The 21254-nt window shown below is 62.5% G+C and overlaps 3 protein-coding genes across 8 annotated transcripts in view; 1 reads left to right on the top strand and 2 right to left on the bottom strand.

Annotated features, from left to right (window-relative positions):
• Positions 1-74: 74 nt before the first annotated feature.
• On the bottom strand, positions 75-4480 carry FASTK (Fas activated serine/threonine kinase). 3 transcript variants are annotated; one of them, XM_045837730.1, is made up of 10 exons: positions 4059-4480; positions 3264-3505; positions 2435-2614; positions 2194-2333; positions 1579-1792; positions 1336-1495; positions 792-883; positions 562-697; positions 371-485; positions 75-281 (listed from the first exon to the last, which is right to left on the bottom strand). In XM_045837730.1, the coding sequence occupies exons 1-10, from the start codon at positions 4394-4396 to the stop codon at positions 174-176; spliced, it is 1725 nt and encodes a 574-aa protein (XP_045693686.1). In that variant the 5' UTR covers positions 4397-4480; the 3' UTR covers positions 75-173. The 3 variants fall into 3 exon arrangements, with proteins under 3 accessions (XP_045693686.1, XP_045693687.1, XP_045693688.1); XM_045837731.1 differs by having other exon boundaries at positions 3083-3505; positions 4315-4469; XM_045837732.1 differs by lacking the exon at positions 4059-4480 and adding an exon at positions 3818-3948 and having other exon boundaries at positions 3083-3505.
• A 254-nt stretch (positions 4481-4734) lies between these two features.
• Positions 4735-7289, bottom strand: TMUB1 (transmembrane and ubiquitin like domain containing 1). Its single transcript, XM_045837791.1, has 3 exons — positions 7137-7289; positions 5840-6258; positions 4735-5545 (listed from the first exon to the last, which is right to left on the bottom strand). Exons 2-3 carry the CDS (start codon positions 6226-6228, stop codon positions 5194-5196), a joined length of 741 nt encoding a protein of 246 aa, XP_045693747.1. The 5' UTR covers positions 6229-6258; positions 7137-7289; the 3' UTR covers positions 4735-5193.
• A 2511-nt stretch (positions 7290-9800) lies between these two features.
• AGAP3 (ArfGAP with GTPase domain, ankyrin repeat and PH domain 3) overlaps positions 9801-21254 on the top strand; it is a 51070-nt gene continuing 39616 nt past the window's right edge. For 2 of the 4 annotated variants that reach the window (XM_045837746.1, XM_045837747.1), the window contains exon 1: positions 9801-10451. In XM_045837746.1, coding sequence (XP_045693702.1) covers positions 10124-10451 — 328 coding nt within the window. In that variant the 5' untranslated portion in view covers positions 9801-10123. The remainder of the gene's footprint in view (positions 10452-21254) is intronic. The other 2 variants (XM_045837741.1, XM_045837742.1) reach the window with 2 other exon arrangements.

Below are 21254 nucleotides of genomic sequence, written 5' to 3' on the forward strand. Positions count from 1 at the left end.
GGCCTTCTGTCTCTCGGAGAGGTGGTGGGGCGTGGCTGGGAGAGGGGTGGGCAGCCCAGAGATGAGATGGGTGATGGGGAGGAAAGGGACTTTAATGAAAAATAAAACAGGGAGCCAAAGTGCACATCGCCCACCCCCCACAGGGGGGCCATCGTGAACCCCACGTGCACCCCTCAGCCCCCTTCTGGTCCCCAGCGCAGACCCAAAGCTTGGAGCTTCTGCTTCAGGTAGCTCTTGAGCTGGGGCAGGCCTCTCTGGGACTCCAGTTCCTCAAAGGGCAGCTGCGAGCACAGGGCAGCGGGTCACCCTCTGGCCTGGGGGTCGGGGTGCACACAGGGTCTCTCTCAGGCGGGGCGGGGGAGGCTCTCACCGGCAGGAGCTGGTAGCCCAGCAGGCCCAGGTGCCGCTCCCGCAGGGCCCGCGAGCCCAGCAGCACCCTGCTGTCCCGGCAGAAGTGCCAGCGCTCACGCAGCATCAGCACCACCCTGGAGAGAGAAGGGACCGTGGCTCAGGGTCGCTGTCCCAGAAGGCGGGGGAGGCCCTCCTGCTGTCCTCCCTTACCTTTGGGCAGCGTCTCGGGTGGTGGGCTGAGAGGCAGCCTGGCCCTGGGGACAGGACCTGGGAGGGTAGGGTAGGAAAGGGTCCTGGGTCCTCACGGGAAGCACAGCACCAGAGCTGCTGACACACAGCAGGAAGTCTGGAAGGGGTTGGGGGCAGAGAAAGGGCCGCTGGCTTTTAGCCCAGGCTCCACGTCACCCAGCGCAGTGCCAGCCCACCCACCTGGAGCTCACCTGTGCAGTAGCCTGGAGGCACGGTCAGGTCCTGGCGGTATCTCTCCTCCCCCAGCAGCTGGCGCAGCCCCTCCGCCACTATATCCTTGTGACTGGAAGGGGAGAGGAGCACTGCTGGACGGAAGGCCCAGGCACCTCCTCCCAGCTGGGCGGCCCCTGGCTGTGTGACCCTGGGCGAATGCCTTCACTGCCTGCCCTGCTGTTTTGTGTGTGTGTGTGTGTGTGTGTGTGTGTGTGTTTTCAATTATTTTCAGGGAGAGGGGAAGGGAGAAAAAGAGAAACATGAACGTGTGGTTGCCTCTCATGCGCCCCCTGCTGGGGACCTGACCCACAGCCCAGGCACATACCCTGACTGGGAATCAAACTGGTGACCCTTTGGTTCAGAGGCCAGCACTCGGTCCACTGAGCCACACCAGCCAGGGCTCAAGGCCCATTTCTTTATGACTCCTGACAGGGCATCAGTCTAAATAGGTCCAGGTTCTTTAGCTTTTCTACTTTGCTTCTTCCAGGCTGCTCCCCTCCCTCCCCAAGATGCCCCATCCACCTGTACTTGCAGCGGGCACGGTCAGTGATGAGTGGCTGGGGGAAGATGGGTACTTGCAGCCTTTGGGGAAGGCGGGGACCCCGGTATCCTGGGAGCTCCAGCTCCACGGCCGCGTCCAGCAGGGAGAGGTAGCGCCGCACAATCAGGGCGTGAGGGGTGCCTGTGGGCGAGGGGACTGAGATGCGCTGGGCTGCAGGCCCACACCCCGCCCTCCCCTGCCCGCCAGCCCTCCGGTCTGCGCACCACTGATGTGGCTGATGAAGCCCGGGGAAAAGACAAAGTGCAGGGCTCGGAAGGGCAGGCACTGCAGCTGGCACAGTGACATCAGGATGTTGACAGTGGCTAGGGGGGCCACCCCTGCTTCCCGAGCCAGGATCCTTTCAAGGCAGGGCATAAACTGTTGTTCCAGGGGGAAGTAGTTCAGCCGCCCGAAGGGCAGGACCAACTTCTGCACTGCCTGTGGAGGGAGAGCAGCCGTCACCCGGCACGGAATGATGCTCCAGAACCCTTGGCCTGCAAACTCAGAACGTCACCACGAAGGCAGAACCATCCCTCCACCTGACACACACCAGGAGGTTGTGGCATAAGCAGTGTCCTGAGCCCCATGCAATCAATCACAGAACAAGTGGAGGCAGTGCCGTGGGGCCTGGCCCTGAAGGCCTGGGGAAGGAGCGGGGCCAGTGAAGCTAGGGCAGGCTGAGTGCTTGCAGAACTGCAGAGGACCGTGCACGTGCTGGGCGCTGGGGAACCCAGGGCACAAGGCCCAGCTGAGCGGTTTGCTGGAGGACGCAGCCATCAATGAAGCTGAACAGGGGCTGGGCCTGATGGGTAGCTGGGAAGCGTGGGAGGCAACCCCACCTTGCTGTTGAGCTGGCCTTCCTGGACCACCAGGAAGTGGGCAATGGCTTCCAGAAGCCGGGCCTCCCGCAATCGGTGTCGGGCCAGGTGCTGGGCCAGGAGCACCATCACGTGGGGCGTCAGTTCCTCTGGCCTGGCCTCTGTGAAGGACAGCCTATCACGCTGGACCCTCAGGCCGTATCTCCAGGCTAGCGTCTACCTTAGCCATTCCCCACCACCTGCCTTTAACCCCCTCCAGCACCTGCCAGGCTTCGGATGAGGCGCTGCTGAGGATGCCGCAGGAAGTGGGGGCAGCTCAGAGCGGCTTCCAACCTCTGCCCACCTCGAAGGACAGGTTGCAGAGGGGGAGGTGGCTTCGGAGGGAGGCGGAGCCTTCGCTCCCGCTGCAGGGCACACACCAGGGGCCCATCTGAGGGGAAGCCTGAGAGGGAGAGGGTCAGAGGAGGCGGTTCTGGTAAGGAGCTGCTCTGCTCTGCTCCAGTGTTGGGGCTGCTAGTGGGTCCCCAGACTCTCTCATCTGTTTTCTGGGCTGGCAGGTTTGCTGCAGTGTAGTGTGAAGTGCCATGTCAGCTAGGGGATCAGAACAGCCTGTGGGGAAGGTCTGACACAAAGATGGCAGATACGTTCTCATCTCGTGTGAACGGCGACAGATTGCAGTGGCTCCCAGTGCACTGAGGTGGCCGTCACCTGGGGCTGCAGCACCCTAGCTCAGCTGCGACAAATGCTGCTTGACGCCTGACGTCAGCCATGGATGTGGGGGAGCAGCCGTGTGTCGGGGCACGGCCATGCCCGGCAAGGCCCGAGCGGTGAGTTCTGTCCATCGTCTTGGGTCCTCCACTGCTCTTCTCTAGTCTCCCGTTAACGCCCATCCCCCAGACACCCTCCTCACCAAGTAAGACCGCGAGGTGCAGACACGTGTGGATGGTGTGCACGTCAAAGGAGGGGCAGTTTCGGATGATGAGCTGACTCAAGTCCTGCAGCGTGGCCTGCTCCACAGGAGGGGGCCATGGCTGAGACCCCAGGAGCTGGCCCAGACGACGAAGTGCCACTGGGTAGTGGTGGGCGCGCACCTTGGTAGGGTTCTGGCCCAGCCAGCGCAGCAGCTCCCCAGGGCTCCTCGCCTGCTCCAGAAGCCGCTGCAGCCCCTGCACAGGAGCTGCATGGGGGGCTCCTCCGGGAGGCCGGTCCCCCCACTTGCTGGGCCCCAGACAGAAGGGCTGCACAGGTGGGAACAGCAGCAGGCCAGACAGCCGCGCAGCAGAGGCCTGGGCAGAGAGCAGGACTCGAAGCATGGAGTTGGGTGATGGAGACCCTGAGGGGCGGCCCAGAAAAGGGGGTGAGGTTTTCTCCAAAGGGGAGAGAAGCCTGCTCTCTACTCCTCACCTCACTCCCCAACCAGAGGGGCCTGGGCTCAGAGCAAGCCAGAGTCAAGTTCACCCCTCTTTGGGACTGGTCTCGTCCTCTTCCCCACCAGCCCCTCCCTCTGCCTCCTTCCACGCTTTGACACAGCGATCAATCCTTCAGTGGTCTCAGCGCAGGGATATTTACAAAGCACTTCCACATGCATTATGTCCTCTGATCCTCCTTGCATGCCTATGAGGACGCAGGCAGGGCTTTGCATTACCTCGACTTCACAGGTGGAAAAACCAAGACCCAGAGAGGTGAAGGGATAAACTTAAGCCCGAGGTCACGAATCTGGTTAGTGGTCGCGCTCAGCCTGGAGCCCAGCTCGGCCCGGCGACACGCTCCCCACCCCCGACCACCTCCCGCTCCCGCAGGAGGAGGCGGCGGCGGCGGCGCGGTGGGCGGCACGGGGGCTCCGAGGCCGGACGGTCCTGGGTTCCACGCTGGGTGCTCCCACTTACCAGCTGCGTGACCTTGGACCAGTGGCTTCGTCTCTCTGCCTAAGCCTCCTCGCCTGTGAAACGAGAACGCAGCGCCCACCTCGGAGGGCGCCCGTGGAAGCCGAGGGCGCAGGGGGAAAGTGGCAGCGCGGAGTCGGCGATGTCAGGGCCCCCCACGCCCACCCAGCTCGGGGACGCCGGGAGACCGTGGTCACGGTCGCCAACACCAACTCCCGCCGTCCTCCCGCGGCCCGCTCCGCAGATGCCCGCCCCCTACATGACTCCCCAGGCCCCGCGCAGATCGCTCCCAGAGTCGGTCTCGGGGCCCGGTGGCCGGGCTCCCCCCGCGGCCTCCTCATCCGCCGGCCACCGAGTCCGCCATCTTCCCAGCAGCCCCCGGACGCCAATCGCCTCTTAGTCCTCCGCCAGCGGAGACGTGGCTCCCGTCAGCCAACGCGCGCCGGAGAGCCACAAGCCCCGCCCCTAGCTTCCGGGAAGCGCGCACGCGCGCGCTGCAGACGGAGGGGCGGGGCCGCGGATCCGGGCGCGAGGCGGAGGAAAGGCGAGGGCTGTTCGGGGCTGGCCCCGGAGGGCTTGGCAGAGCAGAGGGCTCGGCCGGTGCCCCGCACTCCTTTCCTTCCAGTCGGCAAGGGCCCCAAGCCCCCGTGGGGCTACATGCTCAGACACACACCAGAAGTGAAAACTTCACAGTTGTTTAATTTGCACAAGTTCCAGGGACGCCCTCGGCCCCTCCCACCCCGCCACGGTCCTTGGGTCCCCAAATCTGCACGAGGCGCAATGAGGGACTAGAGGTGGTTGGGTCCTCAGGCAGAAGAACACTAAGCCGGGCCCAGGGGCGTGGCCCCGCTCTGCCCAGGGCCAAGACAGCGACAACAGCTGGTTGACCCGGAGGAACCGACAGTCAGGGGCAGCCGAGGGCCAGCAGCCCCGGGAGACGGCTCTGGGCCGTGGAGGTCGCAGGGCGGGGCCTCCACCTGTCCCCCGAGTGCTCTGCGGCGCAGGGCTGGGCTCCAGGGTAGCGGGAAGAGGCAGGCCCAGGCCGGAGAGGTGGGCCTGGGCAGACAGCAGCTCCCGCCCTGTGGTCGGGAGCCAGGTCCGGAGGCGCCAGCCACACCGCTGAGAGCCCGTGGAGGCACTACGGACGGTACATGGCAAAAGCCAGGAGACTGAGGAGCAGGGTGAAGCCGGCCAGACCCAGAGTGGCCGTCAGGGGAAAGAAGGGCCGGTACTGGATCTGGCAGTACCAGAGCAGCAGCAGAAGTAGAAGCAGCAGGGGTAGGAGCAGGCTGCCTATTTCCAGCCCGGAGGGGCCTGGCTCTGACCCCGGTGGGCAGGGCGGGTGCGGGGGACCGACCCTCGTGGACACGTGGCAGTGGAGAACGCAGTTGGGGGGGAGGTGAAGGCTGCCCAGCGTCTGGGCGTCGTCGCCCAGCAGCTGCCCTTGGTAGATGAGCCGCACTTGCTGCTCCCGGCCGGGAAACTGGCTCCTGAGGAGAGAGGGACCTGGGTAATAGAGCAGGCCTCAGGCAGTCCTCGTCCCTTGCCCGGGACAACACCCCCACCCCTCGGCGATGCCCTCCAGCCACCCACGGCCCAGGCCACGGCCCCCAAAGGGGGTCCCTCCTGCTCCAGGGTAACAATATGGTGCGGGATTTGGGCACCACAGTCCCCTCCCCTGTAAAATGAGGGGCGAGTCTCAGGGGTCTTCAGTGGCTCTCCCAGGTCTGTGGTCATGCCCACCCACTCCTTAGCGTTTCATTCCTTTCTTCACCCCAACTTACCTTTTCAGGGAGCCAATGGTGTCGTGGGGCCAGGCCCTGGCCACCTGCTCTGAGTCGTTGAGGAATTTCAGCCGGAGGACTAGGGGCTCCTGGGTGGAGTCCAGGGGTGGCGGCGTTGCTGGGAGCTCCGTGCCAGGCTCTGGGTGCGCGGCCTGACCTCTGTGCCTCAGGCTGGGGGTCTCGGCTTCTAGGGCCTCCCCTCTGACGCTTTCGGTGACCGCCATGGCTTCACTGGGCTGTGCCGGCGTCGGGGTCCCTGACGGCTGGGGCAGTGGGTCGGCGCCCTCCGAGGTGTGTGTGGAGACCCAGGCGAGAGCCAGCACCAGAAGGCAGGCAAGCACCGCGAAAAGGACGGTCACCTCATCACCCACCCCTTCAATCAGGGCCATGGCACCTGCCTCGCCCGCCGCGCTACTGGGCTGGAGAGGCACAAAGAACCCATGAGGGGTTTTGGGCTGGCTCACAGGGGCCAACAGCTCTCTGAGCTCAGCAGGCTCCGGAGCCCACCCCGCCCCGGCTGCCCACCGGCCTCACTCCTCCGACCCCTGCCCCAAGCCCCAGGCCAGGGCATAGGCTGCTGACTCTTAGTTGCCCCAAACTTGCCCCACATGCCCTTCCCATCACCAAATTCCCAGTCCTAACTTTTCTAACCTGAGTGCTAGACCTTCAACCAACTCCTCAGTTCCCTGAACCCTACCCCGAGATAAGGGCCTTGACCTTCTGAGCGACCTCTCCCCTAAATTCGACCCCACCAAGCTTCACCCTAAAGCCTACCTATTCTTCCGTCTACTTCATCCCGAAGTTTATGCCGTCACCAATCCCACCCCAAAGCTGCTTGTCTACCCTAAAGCTTATCTCCTCCTCCGTCGCTCAAGTTTCTCCGAGGGGGGAGAAAGGGGCCTCTATGCCGCCCCCTACCCCTCACCATTCACCCAAACCCCACCCGCCCACACGGACGGCTTCCCAAGGCTTCCCTAAGACCAAACGTCAAACTCCGCCCTTGGACAGTCTGGAATCTCCTAGGGTTGCCGCCCCGCACTCCACTCGGCCCCACCCCGCGGCGATCTGACCCCGCGCCTCCTCTGGAAGCCTCTCCAAACCCAGCGTCCGGCTAGACCCCAGGTCCCGCCCGGGAAGCAGGGACTTCGTCCTCCCTATCTCCAACTCCTCCATCAACCCCTCCCATCTTCCCGCCCCCCGATACGTGGGAGGGCACGGGAGGTTCCGGGACGGGGTGAGCGGTGACCGCTGGGGCTCGGGGAGGCGGGGTGGGCGCGGTCACGGCGCGGGGACTCACCGCCCGGCTCCGCCAGCTCCATAGCGGACCCTCGGGCACTTCCGGGCGGGAGGCGCCGAGGTCGCAGACACCTGAGGGCACCCCTCCTTCTCCGCCGCCGCTGTCCAGAGCATTGTGGGACTTGTAGTCCGGGCCAAAGGCAGTCCCCGCCCGCAGCCCTGCGGACCCACGTGCGGGGTTCGGCGAACTGGTTCCGGAGCTCTTAGGTTGCAGAGGGGCGGGTGGGACAGGTTTGGCAGTTGTGACAGCCCCCGAAAGTCTGGGCTGCAGCAGGATCTGTCCCCCCTACCGCCCCCACCGCGGGCCAGCAGCCAGGGCACCTGTCACTGCAGAAACCAACGTCAGCTGGAGCACGTCAGAGCACCCGTGTTTCGAGACGCGGGCTGAGATGAACTCGGGTGGCTCGGTCAACTCTTACGTCAGGTGAACGCCAGAAGGCACCTTGGGTCCCCCAAGTTGACTCCGCAGCCCGGAGCCCAGTTACCCCGGGGGGCTGCACCACCAGTCTGGCCGAGTGTGCTGCTCTCCAGGGCTGCCCGCTGCACCTGGGGCTGTCCTTTCTCCTCCGTCACCTCTTCCGCCTGATCCTGCGAGACTGTGAAGGAAGCATCGACTTTGGAACCTGACACCATGCTGATACCTTATCCCTTAATGACCTTCAGTTCGTAATTGAACTTTGAATCTAAATTTCTTTATTCCTAAGACCTCCCTCATAAGGAAGGAATGGGCGCTGTGTTAAATAAATGTGAGAACTAGGTACTGTTGAGATACTTGCTCAGCTAGCATTAGCACACTCCCTCCCCTCCAATCTGCGCTTGGACATTGGGTCCTTAGCATGTCATCGTGTGGGGGACGTTGATTTGAGCCCCAGCCTGGCCTCGGCCAGCTCATTTCCGTGGGGTTTCCCTCCTTCCTCCGGGGGCCTATAGCTGCAGAGAGCTCACATTCCAGATTTCACAGGCCGATCTTGATTTACAAAGGAGTGTCCCCGCACGTTCCCATAGCACATGCCTACTCGTCGTGGGAGCAAGCCCTCGACGTTCTGCCTTGGCCCGTCGGCTTGGGTTTGTAACACACAGAACCAACTCATCTCTAGCTTCCTCCCTCCTTCCATTTAGTTCGCTGACTCTGCAAACACGTGTTAAATGTGTACTCTATCCCAGGCATGTGTAAGATGCTGCCCCTGCCCTCATGGGGCTTACACACCAGAGGAGGACACACCTGCAGAAAACACACCTGTGCTACAACAGGTGCGTGCGGGCTGCGGGGCAACACACTGCAGAAGCCTATCTCCCCTGGGAGCTACCTGATCGCAACTTTTTGCTGTGGATTCTAATTGAGCACCCCAAAGAGATATTAGATACTGCTCTTAGAATCATAGGACATCGGGTGCTCTGTTCAAACACTGTATATTGCCGATGACGACCCGAGACTGTAGAAGACATTCTGAAGGTCGAACAGGTAGACGGAATGCACATCTCTCAGAAGCTAGGGAGCTCCCCCCCCCCAGTTGCATCCGGTTCTTTGGAAGGTACATGAAGCGGAAGGATGGTGACCGGGCTGGCACTGGGACAGAGTTGTGTGGGTAGACATGTGGGGAGCGACTTTATGCTGGGAAAAGACCCAGCTGGGCCCGGGAAGTGGAAGTGCATGCCAAAAGGATGACACGTGTCAACTGTGCCAGAGGACACGGAGGGGAGGCAGCCCTGGAAGGCTGCTGGCTGGGCCAGGGTCCCGCATCCACCGCCTCTTGTGGGTTCTAGGAGAGGCTGGTGAGACGGGCGGCTGGCAGAACTGCAGGCAGCTTTGACAGTGGGAACGCAGAGGACCAGGACAGTGAAGGGAGTGCTCTGACCCTAGGAGGCGTGGGCAGGAGCACCGGATGGGCAAAGGGGCGAGGACGAGGCAGATCAAGACAGTTATGTGAGCTCTGGTGTCTCTTGAATGGGGCGAGTTGGGGAAGAAGATGTAATATTTGATTCCTTCCCCTTCCTTCTATGTACCTGTGGGGTCTGGTCATGGTCAGCAAGCCCTCCCCAGTTCGGCAGAAGGGTCCTTAAGGAGAGGCTGGAAGACAGGAGTGGGGATGTTGTTGTTCTAAGGGCCGTTTCCAAGGGTGCTTGTCAATGAAGCTCTCAAAGAGAACTGGAAAATTTCAGCCTCTGTGATGCAGCTGGCCCTGGATTCCCGGGGAGGCTAGAGAGAGAACCCCAGGGAAGGCGTGGTCTCTAGGGATGACCTCGAGGCCAGCACAGGGGACCCTGTGCCTTACTGAAGGCAGGGCCGTGGAAGGGAGGTGCAGCAGGGCCTGGGCTGGCGGCCCTCCTTGGCCGATCAACCGCATTCATCAGCAGCCACAGGCATAGGGCACTGTTGGGGCAGTGCCCGAAGATCGTACACCCCACCCAGACCAGCGCAGAGGCGAAAATGACAGCCGGGCCGGAGGAGGCCAGGGCCACTGTCCCCTCCAAGCGGTGGCCCAGCGGCGGTGGTGGGTGGGGGCAGGAAAGGAGACGGAAGGGCCAGGGCGAGGTGGGAGGGGCCGGAGCGCCAGGGCTGGGGCGCGCGGCTCGGGGGTGGAGGCTGCAGAGCCTGCGAGCGAGGGGCGGGGGCGCTGGCGCCCGCGCGCAGGAGGGGCGGGGGCGGCTGCGAGGGGGGCTCGGGCTGCGTGTGCCGAGGCCGGCGGGGGCGGCGGTGCGTGCGCATGACGCGGGGGGAGGGCCAGGGCCGCGCGCTCCCGGTCCCGTTGTTGTTGCCGCTGGAGGCTGTTCCGAGGCAGCGGGATCGCGGCGCTGGGAAGCGCCCGGCAGCGGCGGCCACAGCGTGCGCGGCGGCGCCTCCCGGCCCCCGGCCCCATGCACTAGCCCCGCGCCGCCGGCTCCGTAGTCCCAGCCCCGCCAGCCCCGCGCGGCCGCCCGCCGTCGCCGCCGCCTCAGCGCCGCTCCGGCCTCGGCCGGGCCCGCCTCGGGCCCCGCGATCCCGGAGCCATGAACTTCCAGGCGGGCGGGGGGCAGAGCCCGCAACAACAACCGAGCCTGGCGGCGCCGGGGGGCGGTGGCGGCGGCGGCGGAGGTGCGGGGGGCGGCGGGCAGTTCGGCGGCGCGGGGCCGGGGTCCGGGGGCGGCGGCCCCTCGCCCCAGCTGGCCGGCGGGCCCCCCCAGCAGTTCGCGCTCTCCAACTCGGCGGCCATCCGGGCCGAGATCCAGCGCTTCGAGTCCGTGCATCCCAATATCTACGCCATCTACGACCTGATCGAGCGCATGGAGGACTTGGCGCTGCAGAACCAGATCCGGGAGCACGTCATCTCCATCGAGGGTGAGCGGAGCTGGGGCTGCGGGAGCCGGGGGGCGGCGGCCCCTCCGGCGAGGGCCGGGGACTCTGCGGGTCCGGCCTGGCCACGCTATCCCCGTCTGAGGACCCCGCGCGCCTCAGTCCGGGCCACGCGGTTTGTTGAACGCCCGCGCTGCAGAGCGGGCGTCCAGGCTTCGCCATATCTTGTCTGGGGACACTCGGGCTGGGGGCCGGTCCCGTGCCTGGGTATACGTTTTCTGCCCTTAATGCTGCAGGGCTCGAGGGTAGTGTCTCTCTGGGGAGGGGACGCTCGAAGGAGCTGAGATTCTTGGGGGGCTCGGCCAGATCTGGTCTGGCACGGCCCGGGAGGGTGGGCGCGGCGGAGGGCCTCGGCGGGCTGGGAGGTGGGGCCGCTGCAAGAGAGGCATCTAAGCCTCTGCCCGGGCTCTGCCCCGCGGCGGGGCGGGGGATCGGAGCCTCCCGTTAGTGAATGGCACCCTTCCCGGTCGGTCCCAGCGCCATTGGGCTGGTGAGGGTGGCGCTCACCGCGGCGCCCTCTCCCGACGTACATCCCGCACGCTGCCGAGGCCCGGCGGGCCGGGCCTGGCTCGGGGCTCGGGCAATGCGACCGCGTTGGAGGCGCTGGACGGTCCATCCTCGCCTTCCCCGGGTCCCAGGCGAGCTGGACCCGCCACGGCTTTCTAGGGAGCCTCTTGCGAGGTGGGCGGGGGACTGTGGGGCGCTGACCGACTTCCAGGGACACGGCGCGGGCCTCAGGAACCGAAACCCCGCGCCCCTGCGCTGCTCAATGCTACTTTCTCTAGGCTCTTGGGCCCTGCCTGGGCTTCAGCTACTGAGGGGCAGAGGAAGCGGGTGCAAGCTGCTGGCAGATGCCCCTCCTTCCACCTCTGGTGCGGCGGGGCAGGCACCGCCCACAGGCATCCCAGTGGCATGGTGACCTTTGAGTGCCCAGTGGGCAGATGGGCCTCGCCCTGGGCCATCTGCTTCCTCCTCTGGCTGCGTGTGAAGGGGGACGCCCACCAGCAGGTGGTGGGTTCGGCCTCCGTGGAAATGCAGGGAGATTGCAAGGCCTCTTGCTGAGGACACCGGGGGGCTGTGTGCCAAGGCCTGTCCACCCCTCGAGCCTCACAGTTAGGGCCCCACTCTCACGTTCACCTCCTGGCGTGTGGCTCTGGGGGCTCCTCACCCGAACACCCCCTTTCTGCTTTCAGAGGCCCCTGTAGCTGGGGAGGGGGCGCCCCATCTTCTGGTAGTAAAGGACCCCATCAGACCCGGGGTCCTGCCCTTCTGTCGTGACACCCTCTCTGTCCTTTCCCCCAGCCCTCTCCAGTTCTTTCCTCTCAGGGCTGAGTTCATTTTGAACTAATTAGGTGACAGGGAAAAAAAACACACCTCATTAACATGAATCTGAGCAAATGGCCTGAATCACTGTTGTGGCTGGGGACCTGGAGATGGCATTTGTGTGGGTCTGGGGCCCCAAAGCAGGGACATGACCAATTTCTTCTCCTGCAGCTGAGGGGGTGGGCAGGGGCGGGGCGGGGCAGGGCAAGGCAGGGCAGGGCAGGGCAGGGCAGGGCAGGGCGGGGAGAGCAGCCATTCCCTGCAGCGACAGTGTCCTCAGGAGGAAGTAAGAGAAGTCCCAGATCAGCTCCAAGATCCCACCCCCACCCCCGCCCCTCTCGGTGTGGAGACTTGGAGGGTAACCACAGAAGGGGTGAGGGAAGACATCTGTCGCAGAGCCGTTCCCGGAGCGGGGAGAGGCGGGAATCTCGCCTTCCTCTCCCAGGAGGGGCCCTCCCCCGCCCCCCAGCTCAGGAAGCCTCTGGCCGGCATCTCCTTGTGATGTGAAGGCCGTGCTTACCGGAAGCACTTGGGCTTTCTCGGTCTTACGGCTCAGCACAGCAGGCAGGTCCCCTGTGGCCAACTTCCCCGCTGTGGTTTGGAAGTGCCCCGTGTTCCTGTTTTAGCCTGGGAGCTTGGTGTCGCTCCTGTGAACCCTGGGACCTGATGTCTCATTGTCACCCGGCCCAGCCGCTCCTCACACATCGGCTCTCGGCTCCCCGGATCTCTGCTTCCCTGTTCTTTCTGGGCACGGCCTCCCACCTCTTTCTTTCTCTCCCCTCTTTCTTCCAGCCTCTTTCCTGGAACCCGTCTTTCTTATCCACGTCACCCCAGCTTTCCCACTCCGGTCTCCCCAGCTTTTCTGCTCTAGGCAGGCATCAGAAAAAAAAAGAAAAAACCAGAAAACTCCTTCCCCAGTTTCTGCCCGGTACCCTTCCTCTCTCCATCTGCCAAACCATATTGTCGCCGTCCTGGGAAGCAGCGTCCCCACTTTCTTTCTTGGTGGAGGGAGGGGAGCCACTTCCCAGGCGGTTCCCTGCTCACTCGGGGCCTGACTGGTGCTGCACCCCCCCCCACGCCCCGCCAGGGCCCCGCAGACCTGGGTTGCGGCTGTTACATAAACACACTCCTGGCCCGGGGAGCAGATGCTGTGTTTACTAGGGATGAGCCTCTGAGTGGGCAGGGATGGCGTTTTCCTGGTGTGGGATCAGCCTCGCTCCGGCAGCACACGGGTGAAGGTGACCCGAGAGATGCACTCGGGAGCTGTCTGCGACTGAGGCAGTGGCCTCTCGTCCTCTCGTCTTCTCTCTGCTTCTCTTGGTCACCTCTGACCCCTGGGTTGGGGCAGGAGGGAGCTGGGGGACATTCAGCTTTGCGGGGTTTCAAAGGACAGCATTGGAGGGGAGACGGGCTGTTTTGAAAAGTTCCTTTTCCCACTAAAGGCCAAAGAGAGAAAACATGTCCACCCCAGGGACTTAAGGAAGGGAAGAAGTGTAACCCGGAGCTGGGGCGGGCCGGAAGGCTCACCTTGTGCAGGATCTCTGAGCTGCTCTCACTTCCCTGGTGGGGAAGCTGAGGCCCAGGGAAGCGAGGGATCCGAGTTGATCAGCCAGGGATTGGGCCAGGCCTGAGTCGGGGCCTTCATCTGGCTCCTGCAGGGAAAGGTGCTCCAGGGGCGTGCCTGGGTCTCTGCTGGGCCTTAGCAGGCTGCAAGCCACATGGGGGACTGCTGGGGCTCCTGGAATGAGGGGAGCCGGGCCCAGTGAGCAGGAGCCCCGTGAGCTGCTGGGAGAAGCAGCCCTCGGGGTCCTAGCAGGTGGCCTGGAAAGGCAGGCTTGTCCCTGAGAAGATGTGTCCCCCCACCCCAGACTCGCCCGAGGATAGGGCAAGCAGGCAGGGGCTCCACAGGTCCCTAGGGAGGGCCCGGAGGTGGACTGTGGCCATGGGTGTGCCACATGGCTGCTACTACAAAGTGGGCTTTGTCAGCTGGGGGACTGGTTCCTGTCCTTCTTGCTTCCCCCTAGGTGTTTTTTTGTTTGTTTGTTTTGCTTTTCTGTTTTTCTTCTCTTTTTGAGACAGAGGGGAAGGGAGAGAGAAAGACAGGGAGAGAAACATCCATGTGTGGTTGCCTCTCATGTGCCCCCTACTGGGGACCTGGCCCGCAACCCAGGCATGTGTCCTGACTGGGAATCGAACCGGCAACCCTTGAGTTCGCAGGCTGGCACTCAATCCACTGAGCCACACCAGCCAGGACTAGGGCCTTTTTCTAAGTAAAGTTCCTTGGAGCATTCCAGAGACAGGCTGGCTCGTTCTCAGGGTTTCGGGCACTTTCTTTCTGCCTCCATGGCCTTGGGGCTCGGTCCTGTTCTAAAGAAGGTTTCCCTGTTGGCTCGTCCTGGAGAGGGCGGCACTGAGCTGTGGCCTGGAGCGCTGGGGTGGGCGCTGAGTGGGGCTCAGCAGCCGCACTCCTCCAAGATCCAAGAGGCCCTGCCTGGGGCTTTGGAGTTTGTCCCCTGTCTCTGTGTGTCCCGTCACTAGATCCCAGCTGGAGCCCCGGGATGCGGAGAGAACTGTATCCACTTGGGAGACAGGGAAGCCGTCTCCTGTGTGCTGGGCCCCTCTGCCCGTCCTGGGTGAGGGGGGCGTCCTCCACCCTGGTACAGATGCTCACCTGCGGGACCTGCTCAGTGCAGATTTCCGAGGCTCCTCCAAGGCGCGTGATTGGGATGTTGGGATCTGAATCTTCATTTGGAACTTCTCGGGGCCCTCCCAGTAATTAGCTGGTTGAGGGAGGGAGTGTGCCTGGTGGGGGGCCGGCTGCCTATTTAGGACATGGCACAGAGGAGCTCTAGGAATTCTGGAAAAGAGGATGTCCGTGTGGGTGCTGGTGGCCAGGGAGAGCCACGCTTGCTCCAGATACATTTATGTATTCAGGTAGTTCCTACTGTGTGGCCCAGTTGCACCCAGCTCCCTGGAAGGCACAAGGGAGGGGGAGGAAGGGAAAGGAGGGCTGTGGTTTTTCTCCCCACTTGTGGGTGAATGCATTGGCCTGTAGGAGGGTCCAGATGGGGTTGGGAGCGGCAGGAATAAACTCAGGTTAAAAAAAAAAATCAGGGCGAAAGTTAGAGACCGGAGAAGACTCCTCAAGGCCCCTTTCCTTAAGGTCACAGGAGAGGGAAGGAAAGACCTGCTTCAGCCTGCCCTCAGGGGGCAGAGAGGGCCCCCCCCTTCCATTCAGCCCTCCTTCGCTGTCATGTGGGAGATTTCATCCTGATAAAGCGGCCCTTGCCCCTGAGTACCCTGTGAGAGGCGGGCAGGGAGGCCCAGAAAAGGAGCGGTTTGCAGAGGTGGCAGGGGAGGGTGCACGTACAGCATGATGTTCAAGGAGCAGTCGCCCGGGTCACCGAGTCCACGGAGGACGACGGGCGGGAGGGCCCTGGCTGGGGAGCTGGAACGCCTTATCCTCTATGATCCGGTTGCACCGTGTCTCGTTCCAGGAGGCCACTCGAGATGGCACTTAATCCTGCAGGAAACGAGCCCTCTCGGGAGGGCTGGATGGGAGAGCGCGTGCTCTCGGCCTCGGCGTGCTGGGCCGGGTGGCTCAGAGGGTGACCAGGCGGAGTTAGAAGCGATTAGTGGGCTCTTCATGCCCTCGCCGTGCTTTTGCACTGTGAGCCCTCAGAGCCTCAGGAGGGGAGGAAGCAGAGATGCCCTTCCTGGAAAGCGGGACTGGCTTGGGGGAGCTGAGCCCGGGGGAGGGGGAGGCAGGCGGGGCCCTGAGAGGTTCTGGGTCGCTGGTCAGCATCTCCTGAACACCCACCTGGACCCTCTGGCTTGTCCTGGTTTTCTTTTTGAGATACAGGTGACTCAGAATCAGACTGCATTCCTCCGGACCCTAGCTGGCTTCCTCCGTGCGGGCCAGGGGGTCAGGCGCAGGCCGCAGGTTCTGCAGCACGGGGCTGAGCACCAGGCTGTGAAAGCGGGGAAGGGAGGGGACCCGGGACGCCTGCTTGGCGGATGGAGACACTGCTCGGGGTGGAATCACACCGATTAGTGTTCTTCCGCCTGCTTGCCCGCCGCACGTCATCACGAGGCCTTCGCAGCATTGCGGGTGACCGTTTCTTCTCCCACAGACTCTTGAAGTGGACCTGCATCATCCCCACTTTGCAAACGAGGTAGCCCAGGCCTCAGGGGGGGCCTCCGCCAGGCCACACCAGGAGCGGCAGAGCCGGGGGCTTCCCCTGGTTTTCCAGCTCCAGGTCTCGCGCTCTTCTCGGATGGGCCAATGAGCTTCGAGGGGCCGCGCGGACCCTGGCCAGCCCTTCCTTAGGTGGCTCTCAAGGATGCTTTTGACCTTGAGTTTGCCTTTTGGGAACATTTAGACTATAACTTCAGCGCGGTTCTTTCCTGAAGCTGTCGGCTGAGGTCTCTGGCCCCCGACAGGACGGTGTCTCTCGGAGCTGCCCCCCGCCCTTCCCTGAGAGCTCATAGTGGATGCTTGATCCAGAAACACTTCAAAGTATTTAAACGTTGTTAAAGTGTAAATATATGTTCAAATGACCAGAATAACGCCTGCTTGTCGTAACAGAGTCACACGTGCAGGGAAGGAGGAGAAGTGTGTGTGCCCCGCCCCCCTCCAGAGGTCCCGCGCTGGCTGGCTGACACGTGCCTGCTCCACCGGGTTCGACCTGAGGTTCCTGGCGGTTCACGGGAAGAGGGGTGCGGGTTTGCGGAAAGCACTGGCCAGAGACGGGGGACCAGAGAACCACAGGTTCACTGGAGGCTGACGGGGAGTCAGGATTCCTGGGTTCTCGCTTCTGTTCTGCCCCTGACCGGCTGCGAGAGCCTGGGCAAGACGCGCGTGCGCGCACGCACCCCCCCCCCGGGCCTGTCTTCCTCAATGATCCTTCCGGTCGTACCTGTGCAGCTCGGGGTGATCCAGCCCTGCCCCACAGCGCCTGAATCGGCTCAGTTTTTTCTCTGCTCTCTGGCTTTGGGTCCCCCTTGTCCGGGGAGCGCAGGCTCTCGCCACTACCGTGTTCTGCGTCTGGCTTCTTGCATGGGGCCTGGTTTCTGTGACATGTGCTGCCTGGAGTCCCTCAAGGAGTAGAGAGGGAGTCGTTCCTGCGCCCCAGTTTCCTCCCATGAGAAGGAGGGGTAATAACGGCACCTGCCTGTAGGGTGTGCCAAGGTGTGCGGGGGTCGTACATGCCAGGGGCTCCCAGCAGCCCCTGGCCCAGGAAGCGCCTGGTGCAAGCTCGTCATTTCAGGAGGCTGCGTGGTGCCCCGCGTCAGGGACTGACATGCGTCTCCTTGGACGCGGATCTTCCCGCACTCGTCCGGTTATTTCCTTTGCGCAGAGTCCCAGGAAGAAGAAAACCGTGCCACCTTCCACCGTGCCCGTTCTGAGGGCCACACTGCCCTCCCGGAAGTCCCTGCGGGTTCCAGAAGGCAGAGACCCTCTGTCTTTTGTCTTTTTGTTGAATTCTGTTTATATTCTTTGTTCATTTTCTTTTTGGTTTCTTCCTTTTTTTCTTATGACGTGCGAGGCAGTTTGGATCTCCTAGTATCGGTTTTTCTAAAGCGTACAGTTCTGTGAGTGGGAGGGAAGCGCCGTCTCGGGCGGGCCCCACCCGCGCGGCCCCAGAGGGAGGCGCCGGTGCTGGTTTGTGCCTGTTTACAGTGAGCGTCTTTATTCCTCTTGCTTCTCTGTCTGCGCCGGTCCTTGCCACAGTAGTAGGTGTGCCTGTCTACAGCAGTTTCTCTTTTGCTGGTAATTTGATGTTTTGTTGGTTTGCACGCCCGTAGGCAAAGCTCTGGAGTGGGATGCGAGTCCAACCACAGCCTCTCAGGGGTGCACGTGTGTCTGCACGTGGGGGGCGGGGGCTTCCGCGTGCTGGCGGTGGGGGGGAGGGCTGCTGCCAGCCCTTCTCTGCCTGGTCTCTTCCAGAGAGGGACCCACGAGGATTTACTTTTTGTTGTTAAACTCCCCCTAATGAAGTCACAAAAGCCTTTGGTAAAAAGCTGTGAAGGTTTGGCGCCTTTCTATCACTCCAAAGCGCCGCTCCTCCATCTGCTTGGTTATTGCTTCTGGACTATTCTAGACGGTTCTACATTGGGCCACTGTGGCGGAACGAAGTCGGGGCGTCGTTCGTCCTCTGTCGGAGCCTGTGTGGGGTAGAGGTCCAGTCCCAGCTCTGGAGCCAGGCTGCCTGGACCTGAACCCCGGCCCTACCGCTTGGAGCAACCTGTTGGACCTTAGCCTCTCTGTGTCTTGGCTTCCTGGTTACTAAAATGAGGTTCACAAGCACTCCTTTCGTGGTGTGGATGGGAGAAGGGAGGAAGTTAATGCTCCCCGAAGCCTTTACACCAGTGCCAGCCCCTAGGAAGTGCTCACATGTGGCACCTGTGGTTTCCCATTCATAAACTAGCTGCCTGTGCAGCCTTGCAGGACAGCAGGGAGCACGGAGCGAGGGCGCATGCGCGGGGGCAGGGCGGGGTGGGGGCGGTGCCTCGCGCTGGTGGCTCCTCCGCTGCAGTTTCCTGAACACGAGCCAGCAGCACCCGGGCGGGCGGAGTTCGCGGTCAGTTGGCACAGCGTGGCAGTCCCCAGGGCAGGAGTGCCAAGTCAGGAATTGCCCCAGGTTTCAGCTGTTGGACCGGACCCTGAACCATGCAGCGTGTCACAAGGGTGTGTCACACGGCCACCAGAACTGCCTTAATTTTATTGCTTGCCTGGTGGTTAAAGTGTATCCTCTCAGTCAGCACAGACAGGGTGGGGCAAAAGTAGGTTAACAGTTGTTCCTATGGAAAATAATACAGTAGTTAATAAGTAATAATGCAGGAATCAACTGTGTTTTGTATATGCACAACCGTAAGGGCAAATTTAAATGTTTAAGTAGCCATATAAACAAATTTTTTAAAAAGGTGATATTGATTTTTAAAATGTATTTTTAAAAAAGATTTTATTTATTTTAGACAGAGGGGAAGGGAGATAGAAAGAGAGGGAGAGGAGCACCAATGTGTGGTTGCCTCTCAAGTGCCCCCCCACTGGGAACCTGACCTGTCCCACAACCCAGGCATGTGCCCTGACTGGGAGTCGAACTGGCGACCCTTTGGTTCAGAGGCCAGCACTCAGTTCACTGAACCACACCAGCCAGGGCTGATATTAATATCGTATTTTATTTAACCCATATACCTGACATATTATTTCTGCATGTAATCAACATAAACGTTTTTGATGAGCTATTTTACTTTTTATTTTTCATACAAAGTCTTCAAATTCGTCCCTGGGTTTCACACCCGGGCCCCTCTCCATTTGGAGTGGCTGCGTTGCACCTGCCTGGGAGCCCCCGCGGCCAGTGGCCGTGATACTGGAGGAGCAGCTCTCGCTCTGGCCTGTAACAGGAGAGCGCCTGTTCGTTGCAAAACCGAAGACGGGAGTGTTCGCCTCTTGCACTCAGTTTTCTGGACTAGTGTATTCAGAAGACTGTGCCTTCCACAGTGTGCTGCCACTTTCTTTTCTTTTTCTTTCTTTTAAAAAAGATTTTATTTATTTTTAGACAGAGGGGAAGGGAGGGAGAAAGAGAGGGAGAGGAACATCAGTGTGGGGTTGCCTCATACACGCTCCCCATGGGGAACCTGGCCCGCTACCCAGGCATGTGCCCTGACTAGGAATCGAACCTGCGACCCTTTGGTCCACAGGCCTGTGCTCAATCCACTGAGCTACGCCAGCCAGCCAGGGCATGAACCTGTGTTAACAGGTTCTCTCGTCCCTTCCCAGGTGCCCATCCCCCTACTGGCTGTGACCCTTGGGCCCTGCACATCTCTCCATGGGCCCTGAGACACTCAGCAAGCTGGAATCGAAACCTGGCTCTGTTTGGCTCCAGCGCCCACCTGTCCAGTTGAGAGCTCTGGTCTGTCGGGTGCTCCCCACCCCAGCCTGCCCTGGCCTGGCACCTCGTGGGGCCCGGAGCAGGCAGTGCCCCTGCCCCAGCTAGCGTGTGTCACGAGCTGGTGTCTGCTTCACTCACTGCTTCCCCTCTGGACACCAAGCCCAAGCCCCCAGCCCAGCACCAGCCTGGCAGGTGGAGCCTGACCAATGACGGAGGGGTCTCTCTGCTCTGCACCCAGCCCGGGAGCCCTGCCGGGGACTGGCGGTCACTCAGGGGGCCTCCCTGCTCATATCATGGTGCTGTGCCCGGCTCCAGGGCCACAGTGCTGCCACAGGGCCCCCTCCCAGCCAGGGGGGACCCCCCCACCGCCGGCCCGAGGAGGGGAGGGGGCAGGTAGGGCTGTAAGCTGTCAGGTGCCTGAGAGAGGAGCTTTGCATGCAGCCAGCGCAGGTGCTCCTGGGCCAGCGGGGAGGCCATTCACAGTGGGGCCAGATGCTCCTCGTGAGCCTGTGTCTTCCCGCGGGCGGGAGGGTGGGGAGGTGCCTCCCGCCCGAGTCTCCGAAACAGGCCGGCTCTCTGTCTGGCCGGGGCCCAGCTGCTGGCACGGGAAGCGGGTGGCAGCGCGTCAAGTTCTCTGTCCTCCCTGTTGGAGTTCCCGTTGCTCCTCGAGGGTCAGAGCCGGGTCAGAGCCGGGCGCTCACCGAAAACACGGGAGTCCTGCTTTTTGGCTCCGGCTCCTGACAGGTCAGCTGGCTCCGGCCCGAAAAACCGCCGCCTGTGTGCTGAGCAGGCTTCCCTGGGAAGCGTGAATGGCCTTCCCTCTGCCAGGGCCTGGGGAGATGGGTGAAGGTTTCTGGTCCACGCTGTGTGACCTTGGCCATGGGGGTGGGGCAGTCGGGGGACGGTGGGTGTCAGGGTCCGAGGCAGCCTTCCCACCTGTGGGGGAAGGAAGCCTGCCCCTCAGCAGGGCGCCCTCTCTGTGTAGGGCAGGGAGGTGCAGGCCCCTTGCTGGCTGGTGGCAGTGAGTTGAGTCCGGGTTGGGGACAACAGCGGCATGGGTACAGAGACCCCGACCCAAGTCCAGGTAGTTTAACGTAGACCCATAGGGAGGGGCCAAGGGGCAGCTGTCCGTTAGACATGCCCCGAGTGTGGTGTTGCCTCCCCCCGAGATGCGAGGGGGAAAACAAACACACAGATTTCCTCGCGGTGGGACAAGAAAACCCGTCCTCACTGGAGGGAGGGGCTGGGACACGCTGGTCCTCTGGTCCTGAAAGTGAGGGTGGACTGGGTGTGGTCCAGGCAGAGGGAGCGGAGTGTCCGCCCCCGAGGGCGTGTTTCCATCGCTTTTAGGGAGAAAGGAAGGGAGAGAAAGAAGCAACGATGCGGACAGGAGCGTTTGATGGTGCGCGCCTGGACCGGGCTCCAACCTGCAGCCCTTCGGTTATGGGGCGGCGCTCCAACCAGCCGAGCCGCACTGGCCAGGGCAGGCCAGGCCGTTCTCAATTCCGACCCCGGGGGCAGTGGTCACAACCGGGCTTGCTCCAGCGTGCCGCAAGCCCTTCCTTCCCCA

This window comes from Phyllostomus hastatus, unplaced genomic scaffold (assembly GCF_019186645.2).
Source record: "Phyllostomus hastatus isolate PE091 unplaced genomic scaffold, TTU_PhHast_1.1 phas_contig_244, whole genome shotgun sequence".
NCBI lineage: Eukaryota > Metazoa > Chordata > Mammalia > Chiroptera > Phyllostomidae > Phyllostomus > Phyllostomus hastatus.

Excerpts from the sequence above, each read along its gene's own strand:
- FASTK (XM_045837730.1), bottom strand. The coding sequence starts at position 4,396 with ATGAGGAGGCCGCGGGGGGAGCCCGGCCACCGGGCCCCGAGACCGACT. Across the intron at positions 3,506-4,058 it reads GGTCCAAGGTCACGCAGCTG|GGTCTCCATCACCCAACTCC; the intron begins GTAAGTGGGAGC and ends GCCGCCCCTCAG. Across the intron at positions 2,334-2,434 it reads CCTCATCCGAAGCCTGGCAG|AGGCCAGGCCAGAGGAACTG; the intron begins GTGCTGGAGGGG and ends TGTCCTTCACAG.
- TMUB1 (XM_045837791.1), bottom strand. The coding sequence starts at position 6,228 with ATGGCCCTGATTGAAGGGGTGGGTGATGAGGTGACCGTCCTTTTCGCG. Across the intron at positions 5,546-5,839 it reads ACCATTGGCTCCCTGAAAAG|GAGCCAGTTTCCCGGCCGGG; the intron begins GTAAGTTGGGGT and ends CTCTCTCCTCAG.